Raw genomic sequence first — 15,100 nt, 5'->3', positions numbered from 1 at the left:
GGCCAAGGTGGCGAGGCAATTTGAAAGAGGGTCATCGGCTGTGGGCTGTCTGCTGGCAACATTCCCAGCGACTGAGGGAATGAGTTCGTCCTCCCTGCAGGGACGTCGGCAGCACATCGCAGGGCCCACTGCTCACGGTAACATGGGCGCAAGAGGACGTTCGGGGCTTTACCTGAGGAGGAAAAGGTGAACTTCAATACTGACACTTCATATACCTCATGCTGTTCTTGGAAAAGATCATTTTTAAGTAACTCACTAGTGTAGGTATAAAATAAAAGTTCTCCCCAAACATATATTTCAATGAAACATTTAAGAAAATCGAGATGAAATTTGTGTTGGTATTAGTATGCATTAGTCAGGATGATTTTGTTTCACGTGATTGAAACTAACTCAAATTAGTTTGGGAATAGGAGATTTCCTTGCCTCATGTAACCAAATATCAGGACAGACAAAGCTGCCCCGAGACCTCAGGGGCTCCGGTGGGAGCATGTCACCTGCTTGTCTCTTCTTTGCTCTTCATATTGTCTCTATTCTCCCAGACTTGCTTCATCCACATGGCTGGAAAGATGGCTAACAGTAATTTCCAGGCTCATAGTTTCATCACTAGAGAGGGATTAAAACTCAGTCACCCCGTTGTCAGGTTAAAACTCCCTGGGAAAGGTTTTCATTGCATCAGGTGTTATCCAGGGACCAGTCAGCTGCAGCCAGGAGGATGAGATATGGCCATCAGTTCATCTGCGTCTACCTGGGCAGCCCTGACCACCCACTGCCATCAAGATGGATGACAGGAATTCTCACGCGGAGAGTGACTGGAACGGAGAAAGGGGTGTTCTGTGGAAGGGTACAGCAAGTAACGAGTGGATAGAACAAAAGATGTCATGTATTAGATTTCTCTTATCCCCACTATTTCCACCCACCAGACTAATTTTTTTTTTTTTTTTTTGAGGAAGACTAGCCCTGAGCTGACATCTGCTGCCAATCCTCCTCTTCTTGCTGAGGAAGACTGGCCCTGAGGTAACATCCATGCCCATCTTCCTTTATTTTATATGTGGGATGCCTACCACAGCATGGCTTGCCAAGCAGGGCCATGTCTGCACCAGGGATCCGAACCAGTGAACCACGGGCCACCGAAGCGGAACGTGTGCACTGAACTGCTGTGCCACCGGGCCGGCCCCAGCAGGACTAATTTTATATTCTTTTTTGGCTTTGGCATATAGACCAGTGCATTTTATCTTGGAAATAGACTATATAGCTATCAGTAATTTCTTCATAAATGTTAGGTTCTGTTCATTTTGCACTGAGATTAATTACCTGCCAACATATACATGATTTTCTTGGTTCAGAGAAATTGTTTATTAATCATATTAACAAGAGAATTTTTGAAGGACTAGAAATGAAGACATAATGATTACATACTTCTTTTGAAGAGGATATTCATTTATATTAGCAAATTTCACTGTATACAAGACATTTAAACCTCTATCAAATAAACCTGCTGTGAGTGATTTATGATCTAATTTTGGTGGATATACATCTTCGTTATATGAAGAAGACTTATTTGAAAGTACGAAAACAGTCATTTTCAGTTCCAGAAAGTAATCTATGCCTTGAAATAAAAATTTCAGAAAGGGTCAGCTTAACTTTTAACTCTTCTCGTAATGAAGTTACTGGTCCAATGTCTACCTGCTCCCCCCGCCGAGTGATTAAGTCAGTTCTGCTAAATCCGTCCCATGGTGAAACCGATCCCAGTGGTTGGTTCAGAAGGGGGTATGTGACAGGATATATGAGGGAGGAATTCTCCTGTGAAAAGTGTTTTTTCCTTAAAAACAAAAACAAAAACAACTAGGGGCTGGCCCAACGGCATAATGGTTAACTCCACATGCTCTGCTTCCGCTGCCCGGGGTACACTGGTTCAGATCCTGGGCGTGGGCCTACATGCTGCTCACCAAGCCATGCTGTGGCAGGCATCCTACATACAAAATAGAGGAAGATTGGCACAGAAGTTAGCTCAGGGACACTCTTCCACACCAAAAAAGAAAAAAACAAAGCCAAAGAAAGAGACTTTTGGACATTGTTGGGTCCATATGTCACGTGCGCTCTGCTAACGTCACCTGTCACCAGCTCAAGGTGAGGCCAACACTGAGGATAGCCAAGTAGAGAGATAAGAATCTGAGTGTCTGTTGACATTATTGAATCAGCGAATCAACCAAACTCAGAGCCTTCCTTCTACTGACTGTGGATGGGTAACTTCTCCTTGTGGTGTGAGCCAGAATCACATTCTGTTACTTGTAGCTACAAATTTCTTAATAGAGATAATTGGAAAGTATAAGAGAGGGGCCTGTTACTAAGTAATTGTAGTACTGTGTCATAAATACAAATAAGCAAGGTATCTGTAAGGTGCTGGGGTGCCACAAGTTAAGGAGTCAAATGAGAAGATCTCTCAGAGAAGAAGACACTCGCGGTGGATTTTGAAGGACACTTCAATAAGGGGATGAAGATGAGGAGGGCCTTCCAGACAAAAGGGACAACATGTGCAAAAGCACAGAGTAATGAGTAGGCGTCCCTCTTATAATCACTCAGGTTAGAACAAATAAAGTCTGGGGACATCTCAGAGGAACTATGCACAGCTGGGTGTGAACTGGGGCATCAGAAAGCCGTCAAGGACAGATGCGTCTTCTCTCTCCATCTGCTTTTGGGGCCATAGGCTCTCAGTGCTATTTTGTCCCGACCAGGTGTTCCACTCTCTGGTTGACCTCTGCAAGCTGGTTTCTCTGGTCTTCAGGATGAGTACATGGCCCCAGAAGCACATCCTGGGCTCAAGTCTAGATATTTCAGTTTAAGCACCACTGCAGTCTGACTACAGTTTCTCTGTCTCTTGGTTAAAAATGTACTAGATTTCTGACAACTACTGGCCTATGGTCCAATCTATCGTGTCACCGGGAGATGGGCTCATTATGGTATAAACACAGCTTCCTAGATTAGCCATTTCAGTTGGCCTGAGCAACAGGACCAAATCTATATTTTAGAATAACTCTTCCTTCCTGAAGCAAGAAGCTTGCATGGTAGGGGGTAAAATGGGAGACAGGAAGTTATTGCAGTCTAGGTAGGAAATAGTGTCCGAACCAAGACAACAGGAGGGGGATGGAGAAGAAAAGAATGACACAATAAATGTGAAATAAACTCATTCACTCGTTGACTCATTCACTTATTCAACAAATATTTATTGAGCACCTACTCGTACCAGTGTTCTTCTGGGTTCAGTTAACAAAGTAGACAGAGATTCCTATCCTCGTGGAGCTAATAGTTTATAGCAGGGACAGAAATAATTCAAATAAGTAAAGTACGTATCACGTGAGATGGTAATAAGTGCTATTCAGTTACAGTAGCTATTTATGAAATCAACTCAAAACTTACCATCTTATGGTGCTCCTGGATTCTGTGGGACAGGAATCCAGAAAGGGTACCAGGAGCATGGTTTTCTCTGCTCCACAGTGCCTAATGTCTGGGGCCTCAGCTGGAAAGTCTCGACAGCTAAGGGCAGCTCAGTAGCTGGAGCCTGGGAGCACCTGGCGGCATCTTCTCTGACACTGAAGGTTGTCACTGGCTGTCAGCTGGGGAGCTCAGCTGGTGCTGTTGGTAGAAGCACCTACACACGCCTTTCCACGTGGCCCACTTCCTCAGGGTAGCTGGACTGCTTATGTGGCAGCCAAGGGCTCCACAGGCCAGAGTCCCAAGAGAACCAGGAGGAAGCTGCACGGTTTTTTCTGACTCAGCCTCCAAAGTTACCGAGCAGAATCAGGGAAGAGACCTGGATGCCACCTTTTGATGGGATGAGTGTCCAAGACCTTACAGACACATTTGGAACCACCACGAGCGCTGGAGAAAAACTGAGCAGGATTAAAGGCATAGGGAACGCCACGGGGAAAAGCAGCGGGCTGCTTTCCATGTTGATTAATGTGGTCACCGAAGAGGCGAGTTCTGATGAAGACCTGACCTACGTTCAGGAAGGAAAGTACATTTTCGGCAGAGGGACAGCAAGGGCAAAGAACTTACCGAATGTACTGACCAATCAGATTGGTAGGAGCTGATGGTGAATAAGAAGGAAGAAAGGTAGGAAAGCTCTGCGTTTCTGGCTTGAGCGTCTCGTCGAATGGTTAACCGGGAACAGGAGCGCAGGGGACGGGGAGGGAGGGCCGCACGCTGTGCAGACTCGCGGGGCAGAAGTCACCGCGCGCACGTGTCCCTGCAGCGCCGGGCGTGCGCCCTCGGCGGAGGGCAGGGCTCAGGAAGGAGGTGGGGGCTGGAGATCCAGGCGCTGAGACCCCCAGTGTTTAGATCGTGTCAGAACCTTAGGGACCGAGGAGAGAAGCTTGGTGAACACCAAACTTTAAGGTAAGAGCAACGGGCCCGGTGTAAGACATCAAACTGACCGGCCTGAGAGGCGGGAGGAGAAACAGGAGCGAGGAGGGACCTGAGACGGCGCCCCGAGGCCTGGGCCGCGGACGGCCTCCTGACCCGTGCACCAAGTCCCCCCCTTCAGACTTCTCCCTTCAGTCCAAGTGTTCCATCCTCTCTGCAGTTTCTCCTGCAAGATACAGCTGTCCCGAGCAGGGCCGAAGGCTGAGCCACTGGTACCGGAGTGAATGGCAGGCGGGATGAGAGCCCTTCAAAAAGGGACTAAAAGGGGAAAAAATGGAGACTTGCTCGGAGACCTTTCGTTAATTTCCAATTTTTATCCGCGCGCAGCGAGCAGTGGGGCCCGGGCGGAACGCGCTGGGGCGTCCTCGGCTCACCTTTGATTTTGAGGGTTAGGACAGGTCTCGTGGGACGTCCTCCGTTTCAGGGAGACGGGCAGGAGGAGCGGGAGGCGCTTTGCGAAGAAGGCGACGTTTAGTCTTCCAGGCGACGAGCGCAGAGGCCAACCGACTGGCCTTCGGCGACACCTTGTGGCCACGGAGCGAAAGGCACCCATATTTTACTGTAACAATATTTTATCCTGGTTCTTTACCTACATTACTTTTACATGTCAGTCGATAATTATTTCTCAGGTAGTTATATATTACTATATACAGTTACCTCTGTATAACTGTTTTAAGCTAATCTATTAGTTTGTCATCCAGCTACATAATTGATTCCCCAAACTGGAGGAATGTGCTGTAAACACAAAAAGAGACTGTGTGTTGGGAAGTTGGGAAAAGGGAAATAAATGAGCGTAGATATATGCCACTTAGCTGCTTGAAAACACTTAAGTATCAGTCTATAGTGTTCAACATCTGCCGGCTTCCTCTAACTTTAGCATTATATATAGGATTGTCTCTTTGAGAAAATAAGCAACAATAACAGTGATGATGATGATGATTGTGGTCCAGGAAGAGTTGTTTGAAGGAAAGAGAATCCAAATATTTATTGAATGTCTGATATTTATGAGGTTGGAAAAATGAAATTAATCTATGAGAAAATGGAACAGAACCTCAAATGAAGAATTGATCAAATTATTTTCAATAAGTGATATATATACTTTTTAAACCACTGCATCAGCAAAGAATGTTATGTAGTCACCTGTATCTTTGCAAGTGGCATGTACTAGAAACATTTCATGGTGGTAATTTTTTGGTATTTGCTCACAGACTGAGAAATCTCAGTAGCAATGACTAGTAGCCATTATGGCAATGAAGGGAAACATTTACAGAGACGATCTCAACCCTTGGAGAGTTGACCCAAAAGGGTCAGGTCTATGGCATGTCCCCGGGCTCACAGTTAGCTTGGAAAAAGAATGGCAAGCAATGATGTAAATGTCTTGAAGGAGTGTTACAATATCATACTCCAACTTTCCAGAGGAAGAAAATGATAGGAATGGGTTTATGTTTGCTTCAGGAGAATTTGAGTACAGGAGGTACTAATTAAACATACGTCTTCATTTTACTGATGGAGAAACTTGAACCACCAGTGATTAAATTACCAGCTATTTAGTTGCAGAGCTAAGACTACAACCCCTGGGTTTTACTCCTGATCCGCTATTCTTTTTACTACAACTGTTAATGGAAGAGTTCTGTTTCCATAGAAGACCAAAGCAAGAGGAAGTAGGTTTACACCCACATCAAGAAAGTTTAGGTAGATCTAGGAAACTTATTTAAGTGTAGAGAAACTAAATACTGTATTTCCTTTATTCTAACATTTACGTTTTTTCACATATTAATATTCTGAAATCAACTTGAATCTTAGAATCAATGTTAAATCATAGTTGCTCCCAAGCAGTCAGGCAGTGTGTCAGGTTGTGACATAATCATCTTTACATGGGAGAATTTAGCCACTGATGTTCTCCTTTAATAGATTAGAGAATTAACACAGTTAAGGCATTGGCTTAATTTCTGAAAGAAACTATTTACTATCCAGCGATATGAAATTCAGCTAAGAAAGAAACCCCAAATCACAATTTAAACTGTTGATAGTCTTTCATTTGACCTGTAGTGCTGATGAGATGAGGGTGTGAGAAGGAGTTAGGCAGCCTCTCCACCAAGGCTCTTCCTGCATGGTTGGGGCACACACTTACTTGGGAAGAACCTCTAGGCTGGGTTTGAAAGAGTACACCCAAGTGTCGTCAGCTCCTGAAGGAGGTGGTGTGTAATTGTACGGACAGATATGCATCGTAGCTGTGTTAGTGTTCTTTATAGTCCGTGTACATATAATGTAGGGGGTTTTTTTCCTGAAGCTCTGCTATTAAGTTGATTGATCATCTTAGAATCAATGGCATCTAAGAATAAGAGTAATTTGGTTCAGAACAGCAGTGTTATGTATTAGAAAGAACACTGTCTTGGAAGCTCCGTCTAGAAAACCACTCAGCCTTGCTAGCTGTGTTGCCCTTGGGCAATTTACTTCCTTTCTAAATATCAGTATCCTTATCTAAAGTTGGAATAATGACAGGTACCTGAAATAGACCATGTATGTAATGTGCCCACCACAATGCCTGTCACACGTAGGTACTCAGCAAAATCAGCCCAGTCACTGAGTCAGCAAAATGATTTGTCAAATAATGCCGGCTGGAGGGTAAACTTCTCTGATTTGGTTCCATCTAATCTAAATAGTGCTTCTTATCATTTTAAAATTCATGCCCCATTAGTCAAGATTTTTAAAAGTCTCTTACATTATGTTTCACTGAAATAATATATATCTAAACATTTTTCCAAGTCTATAATAGTATGGAATATTTTTTAAGCTACTGCCCTCTTCTGCCCTCTCCCCATTCTGATCTGCCTTCTAGAGGCTGGCTCCACCCAGCCGAGAGTCATTGATCTGAAACATGGTGTCAGACAGGGATCTCAAAAACCTTTAGATATTTATTTTAGGTTCCTATTAGCAGCATAACAGTAAGTCCAACTGCGTTTCACCTACTGGCCCCATCCACGTATTTGCCAAACACATTGGGTAAAAGAAGAAACATGGAACTAGCCGTCATCCTGCTTATCCTCCTTCAAAGAGTTATCCAAAATAAATGTAGTGGGGCAGCATTTACAAGGTGACCTAATAAGGGTTTTTATGCACAATTCAAGTACTGTGTGTTTATCAGCACGGAGATATCAATTGTCATGAAGCCAAGGAAAAAAAAAAGATGAGTTACCAGTAATAAAAAACTCTGTGGCCAAGCTACTTAAAGAAATCTGAAGGCCAAATTGTGTGTCAGTCCCTCGGGAGACACAGAGAGAAGAGGCTTCAGCAGGCCGTCACACTTCCTTCCTCCAGCAGACTGTCCCCCACAAGTGTGCGTGAAGCCATGTCACAACCGGAGCCGGCTGTCCTCCACTGACCTTTCTGATTTTATGCTGGTTTGATTTTCACTCCAGCCTAAATCTTGCTCCCCACCCAACTTTCAAGACTGGACTGACAGGGTTCCTTTAGCCCATTATCTTTTCAAAAGCCGCTCGACTATTTGCATATCAGCCTATTTGCATATCTCCTGCAGGCGCCCCACACCAGCCTTGCCACAGGCTCCTTGGGAGCCAGAAACCCTTGTCTGCTTTGTTCCACAGCCCAAAATGTAATCAAGGAGCTACTCTACTGTGGAGGGGAGAAAGGGAAGGTCTCCAGGGCGGAGCACCATGTGATGCCGTGGGAAAATTCCAAGAATCCTGTGAATCACCGTCCGCACCCCACGTTGTGCCCTGCCTCACTAATCTGTCAGATTAGTTCAGCCTAATGAAAACCAACTGCATAGAAAACAAGTAATAATACTCATCGTTGTCTTTCATCTGCTTCAGTTCACTCTGCATGTCTTGGTTTAGCCAAGCTGAATTCTCAAGAAACATCACCAACTGGCTCCTGGGGCTGGCTCTGACGACCTGAGTGCTCTCTTTGGGAAAGAAGTAGCTGATAGCCACTAAAAAGCCATTATTTGTTGGTAGAAAGTATGGAAAGTATGGAAGGAGTTGGTTGATATTATCCCAAGGACAGTAAACCCCTGTTTCTCTTAGCTTTTCTTTTACTGTGTTTATAAACAGCAAAATGCTACAGAAATTCATGCCAGCAGCTTCGAATATTTAGCATTTCTTCTCAGTTGAAGTCCTCCAGTCAGAGTAAAAATATCTTTATTTCAGATGTCTTAAAATCTTTCAAAACTGTATGTGGGTCTTATTTACTATAAGACACACTAAAACTGTTCACGAACGGTACATTATTTTATAGAAAATGTCCTTGCATTTCTTTTTCCAATTTAAGTATGGCTACCAGGAAAAAGAAGAATTTCTCTCCTCGCTGGATAAAAATAGGTCAAGTAATTTAAGCCAGTCCGTTGCAATTAAAATTCTGATGTTGCCGTTGTTCCTTCTATTCAGGGGGGAAAAGACAAACAGAACACATGATAATAGGGGTTCACTGGCTAAGTCACTTGATGTGCTCCCTATTGTTCTCTTGCTACAACCTGCCTGGGAGCTCTGATTCTGATGATAGTGGTACAGTACCAACGTGCTAAATACCATCTCTGAAGCTGTGTGCAACACCTCTTTTGTGCTAGCAAAACAATATGGTTGGAGAGGAGAAAACTGCCAATGGCTTGGGTCCTAAATTCCTTGAATTCTAAATTTATTTATTTTTTGGAGACAATGTTATCTGCCAAGTTTATTTTAAAGTAAATTTTACTGAATCAATTAGACAGCAACACTCATTCCCATTAAACATCCTGTGGCTCTCTTCACAAGATTAGAGCCTGTGGCTTGGTCACATTCCAGTGTAGATAATTGCATTCTGCATTCCTGGACATTCCTCCCACTTTCCCAGCCCGGTCCCGTCAAACGCATTATTATTTGCACTTATCCCAGATCAACAGTTCTGTTGTCAGGGTGCAGAGTGTCAGCTTAACTGACAGGCTAAAGCGTTGTTCATTATACTTTTAAGAAGAAAACCCCTTGGCCAATGCATATTTTGGAATATGAAGCAAATCTCAGTTATGCACATTTAATCATGGGTTAAGGTCTTTGGTAAGTAAAATACTCTTATTTTCCTAAAGGGTGTTTATTTTGGAATCTTCTTTGATAAAAATTCTTTTGCTCAAATAGATGCTGTTTGCATCAAGAAAGAAAATGAAGTCTTCAGAAATGGTAAAAAATAATCAATCCAACAAAACAAAAAAACCTCTTGAGCAAACAGCTTTCCTTGACCTTCTAAATAAATTCCACAAGGGGGCGAAAACACCTAATGTTCCGGGACTGCAAAGTTTGTATTTCAAAGCCAGCCACCCATAATAGATTAGTGGATTAATATTTTGCTCTAAAGGATCTGGCCTTTAATGTTGACATCAATTTATAGCTACCCCAGGCGTTTACAGTAGTAAAAGTCACGGAGACCGTAAACTTACGATGGATGTCAGCCTTCTGGTTCCAGTGCTGTAGCCTAGCACCCCATAAACAGTGCTGACTTGGTAACTCTTCTTCAGAGCCCCAACTAGAGCTGTAACATCTTTGTCAGCTCCAGCAAAGACACTGCCACTAGGATTTTAGCAGCCACAAGGCAGAGGTACAAGTTTCTATTAATGTGTACTTATTTTTTGGACATGTTTCTGTGATATTGTGCTGTTGCTTATCATTGATCTCTTCTAGAAAATCAAGCGTGGAGTGTCTATTTGTGGGCAAAGCTTAAAGAACAGAAGCTTTCTTGTACCTTATTAGAACTTTTTGAAAAACAGCCAAGGTACAGAGGTCAAATTTCCCCATATGCTATGAGCGACTTAGTAGGAAGCAAGACCACAGAAGGTTTTGCAAATGTCTGCCAGCAGCCTGGTGATCTAGGTCGCCGTACGGGTTTCACTAATCAGGTTGTTCAAACAAGGAGTTATTTTTCTCTGCTTAAGGGACCTGCAGATACCACATAGAATCTGCTCAATTGTTGAGAGAGAAAGAGTTTTAATGAAATACAGATTGTTCAAATGAAGGGGAGGTGTTGTGTTTGTACTGAAGAGGAATTTGTGCTCTTAACCCAGCTCCTCCGTTTGAGTCCTCTGTTCTGGCAGAGATGGACTCAGAGCTAATAATAGTTCCCTGGGCTCTCCACCTCCACAGACGTGTCCCGGCGTTAGAGCAGGACAGGGGAATTTCGTGACAGAGCAGGTGTTGTGGCTTATTCCCTGGCAGAATAAATGGTGCAGGGTGGTGGCAAGATGATTCTTCTGCTTCTTTCTTTATGCAAAAAAACAATACCTCCAATAGCTTTCCTTTTTTCCCCGGCACAAGTGAAAAAGAACTAGAATTGCTGTATTAATATGTATGTATTAATTTTTTCACTTGAGCCTCTGGGAAAAAAGAGGAAAAAAAGGGAAAAAGAAAAACTTGCTGTGAAAATGCTTAGCCAGGAAGATTTAGTGCTGATTGCAGACGTAGTATTGACATGTGTTAGCTGAAGAAAACTTCAGCTTTAATTATTAATGTGGGAAATCTGGACCAGCTTTTACAACAGGATGAAAAGTTTGAAATGATTGTATATTTTCAGAGAAATTATTTAGAACATAATTTTTAATAATGTGTCAATTATGGAGGTATAAAAAACCCAAAGGAGTGTGCATCTTAATTCTAATGGCCTGCCTTGCAAATAAAATTATAGAATGTGGGTAATCTGAATTATACTGAAATCAGCCTTTATGCCAGACTCACTGTAATTTAACACTTCTATATGCCCTCCTCTCCTGATTTTTTTGTTATGAAATATGAGATTTAAGATTAGGATCTAAAAGTCTAAATGAAATGCTCTTTTAAGGTATTATTTGTGAGATTTTCCTTAATCTGCATTTCTTTATTCTGCCAGTGGGTTAAATATAAGACTCTATTTTCAAGATAAGCCAGGAAAACATGAAAGGGAAAACAGAATAAAACTCCTTCTCCTTCCAAGTAGATAAGTTGAGATTTTAACAATATTACTTTTGCCTTTGCCTGATTACATAAGGCAAAACTTGACACCTACTTTACTGTAATGATGTCTTCTTGATAACGCCATTTAGGTAAAATTAACAAGATCTTATCCTTATGTCCTTTGCACCCAATGCCTGTAACAGAAAGCGCTCAGAATTCTGGAAAACAGCGCATGCTTGAGAAGGAAGAGCTTGTGAAGATTGTAATTTGACCTTTGACTCAACCTCACAGAGTAAATTTTAAATATTATAGGAGAACAAAATAGAAAGCCTCAAGGTGGAATTTTGCCCCTTTTCCTCTTAGAACTACAAACCAGACACTATTTTGGAGATTAAGCTAGAAAATGTGTGCCTCTTCTTGGTACTTTGCTGAGAAATAAAATTCATCACGAGAGGTAAACGTGGATTCGTATTTAACAGGAGCCTCAGCAGTCGCCTAGCACAGCATTCCAATCCACCTCCATTTAAGTGGTTGAATCAGGTGTAACCAGAAACGCTTGACTTTCCCCTTTCCACCCTGTGGAAAAAATATTTAGTATTACAAACCTTTCTAATTCTGGAGTACACTTGAATGTGATGGCAATTAAGGGGAAAAAAATGCTCTTTGACAACTTTCTAGCTTTTGATTAAACCACACCAAGAGGCAGGTTACAATGATAACAATGAAGCATTGTGCCAATTATGTTAAATCCTGCTCTCCCTTAAGCTCATCATGACCTGTTTTAGTGTCCTGTAATTTATCCTTTGGAATGCTTACTCTCATCAATAAAGTGTTCAACTTCAAGAGAAAAACAGAAAGCCACCAAAGGGAACCCCCCCAAATGACTTCTAGAAAACAAATATTTCTTAACTTTTTATTGACATTGGCAAATTAAAATAGAATAAATTAACAAGTATTTTTTCAAAAAAATGTTTTGTACAAAAATACTGTCAAAATTTCCTAAAAAGCTTTCAACACAGTAGTATCTTTTCATGTACTGAATATAACTATTAGCACAGTGTCAAAAATGTTGAAGACAGAAACAAAATAAAAATCTGTGAAATGTTTGCCACTGACGACATTCCACACCCTATTATTGTCTGTACATGTGGGGGAGGGGAACAGCCAACTTGAAAGTGAACAGTATGACTTTTCCTGATCCAGAATGGTTTGGCCCACATCTGTTTAATCTTCCAGTTTAGCATACTTTAAAAATTAGTCTGTACTCAAATGCATAGTTAAAAAAATGAAGCGAGATGGCAGAGTTTGTGCAGTAATATGTGCCCTTCAAAGTTCATGCAACCAACTAATGCAATTTTTCCCTTTCACTCGTAAATCTGAATGCAGTTCAGTCATTTGAAACCATCTACAAAATCCACAAGATTAAGCAGTTTGCCAAGATTAATATCTAACAGTTGAGCACTGGAGAAAGTGACGAAATAAGGAGTAAAAACAAACAACAAAAAAGACCAAGTTAGCTAGATATTTCAACTACATAAGGGAGGTGAATGTCAAGCCTACAAAAACGAAACAAAAACAGAAAAGAAAAGTGGCAGCAATTTTTTTTAAACCAATTTGTACAAGTTTATAGTTTACTTTGTTTCCAAGTTCTCAAACCTTTCAAGATCTGAAAAGCGAGATACTGTGTCTACGGGAATGTTTTTTAATTCACACCGACGTTGAGGGGTTTGATTTCTTTCGCCAGGGTTGCGATCGAATCAACAGCTTACTCTGCTGGGCTGCTGTTTGCACACGAAGTCCGTCATAAAATCAAACTCGTTTTGCCCCAGCCAGAGTTCGGGCAGCTCCTTGATGCGGTCCAAGCCCATTTCTATCACTAAGGACATGAGCACCTCCTCGTCGATGAAATCAGTGTCTATGACATTGGGCGGCAGCATCGCAGCGGGGACGTGGGCCACGGAGGCGGGCATGTTGCTGCCGCTGCCGCCGCCGCCGCCGCTGCCGCCGCTGCCCGCGCCGCCGCCGGAGGCGCTGCCGGAGCCGCCGGGGGTGCTGCCGCCGCCCGCGCCGCCGGGGGTGCTGCTGCCGCCGCTGTGCTTGGGGTTGCAATCTCGGAAGTGCTGGTTTGTCCCGTTCATCTGGTGGCCTGCAGCAGGGTGCAAATCCGGCATGTAGTGGTTGTGGGGGTAGGGGTGATGGTTGAAATACTGGTTGTTGAGCTTCTGCAGCTGCATGCTGGCCGGCAGGGAGCCTCCCTGGCTGGCCACCGGGGGGCCCATGAACTGGGAGTTGTTAAACCTGGCCGCGGGGGCCAGCGCGCTCGGAGGGTGCCCTCCGTTCACAGTCCCCGGCCCCATGGCGTGCCTGATGCCGCTCGTGGCATTCATGGTGCCCGCGCCGTAGTGTATGTGCTCGCCCATTAGGGCGTTGAAGGCGTGCTGGGGCTGCTGCTGCTGGTGGTGATGGGGGCTCGGGAACTGCCCCACGCCCATGCGGTGGGCAGGGTGGTGGTGCAGCCCGTTGGTGCCGTCGGGGAAGCGCCCGTGGTTCATGGCCATCATGTGGTCTGCCATTTCCAGTCCTGAAAGTAAGAAGGGCAGACTGTGAGACCCGCGCCACACGTGTCGCCCACCATGGCGCACCCCACTTTTTCTCGCCTCTGTCCCCCAGACTCCCGGACGCACGTCGGCTGCGAATCCCCATCCCCGGGATCCCACTAGTAGCTTGTGCACCCAGGCTGCCGCCACGGCGGACCTGCACCCACAACAGAGCCGGGCGCTGCACAAACAGCTCCTTCCCCTGCGATCGGGCGGGGGACCCGAGCCCACACGCCCGTCTGCTCCCCGAAGTCACCTAATAAAGGAAGTGCCCCTAGCCCCGCCGCGAACTTGAGGCATTCAATCAGCCCTCCTCCTCCTGTTGTTGCACATCCTGTTGTTATTCCCCAGCTCCGCCTCACGCTCTTCCTCCGGGCAAACCCAGCCCTCGGAGGACGGGGCTGGCAGCAGCCCCAGCAGCTTCGCCCGCCGCGCTCACCTTCCGCCTTCGCGCTTTCTGCTCCGGAGACCGAGGGCGGGATCGTGGGGTCCAGGACCGGCTCAGCAGCACATAGAGGGGCCTTCGCGCCGTGCAGAGCGCTCGCGATGTCGGCGCCGAGGGCGTGCAGCGGCCGCTGGGGCGGAATCGCAGCCGTTCCCTTTTATTTCCCCTTCGCTGCACTCACAGCTCTGCAAGCCCGCCCGGCAGCTGCCAACAATGAGCTGTGTTTCCTCGGGCTTTGGCCACAGTTAATATAAGGGATTTCAGGAAGGGCGGAGCGACAGCCGCCCGGACGGGCGGCGGGAAGACGCGGATTGCGGAGGTCGGGGCGCACGGACCGGGTCGGGGCGCCGCGTCCCCGCGTCCCCGCGGCACGTGCGCAGAGGCTGCGGCCAGGCGCCGCCCCGCAGCCCCCGACCTGGCCTCCTCCAGGCCCACGAACGCGGGGAGAAAATCCTCCTGCGACTCCTGGCTCCAAGGTAGCGCCTGCCGGAGAGGAGCGAGGAGAGCTCACTGCCCTCCTCCGGCCGGATTCCTCTCCCCAGCTCTCCCACCCAGTTCTCCTAGCGATCTGGGCTGCGTTCTCCGGGAAAAGGGGGTTCACTCGGCGCCCCCGCCCTCCATAGTGCCCTTTTGCCTCCCCGGCTTTGCAAAAGCATACTCAGGCTGCGGAGAATGGCTGTGTGTCCCCGAGAGCTGTTCTTAAGCCCCGGACAGATAATGCCCCCTGCCCC

The 15,100-nt window shown here is 45.3% G+C and overlaps 1 protein-coding gene across 1 annotated transcript; it reads right to left on the bottom strand.

Moving 5' to 3' along the window:
* Positions 1-12,226: 12,226 nt before the first annotated feature.
* Positions 12,227-14,589, bottom strand: CITED2 (Cbp/p300 interacting transactivator with Glu/Asp rich carboxy-terminal domain 2). Its single transcript, XM_046670736.1, has 2 exons — positions 14,364-14,589; positions 12,227-13,908 (listed from the first exon to the last, which is right to left on the bottom strand). Exon 2 carries the CDS (start codon positions 13,898-13,900, stop codon positions 13,085-13,087), a length of 816 nt encoding a protein of 271 aa, XP_046526692.1. The 5' UTR covers positions 13,901-13,908; positions 14,364-14,589; the 3' UTR covers positions 12,227-13,084.
* Positions 14,590-15,100: the final 511 nt, after the last annotated feature.

The sequence above is a fragment of the Equus quagga genome, chromosome 8, assembly GCF_021613505.1.
Source record: "Equus quagga isolate Etosha38 chromosome 8, UCLA_HA_Equagga_1.0, whole genome shotgun sequence".
In the NCBI taxonomy this organism is placed as follows: Eukaryota; Metazoa; Chordata; class Mammalia; order Perissodactyla; family Equidae; genus Equus; species Equus quagga.
This window is presented reverse-complemented; position numbering and strand designations above follow the sequence as displayed.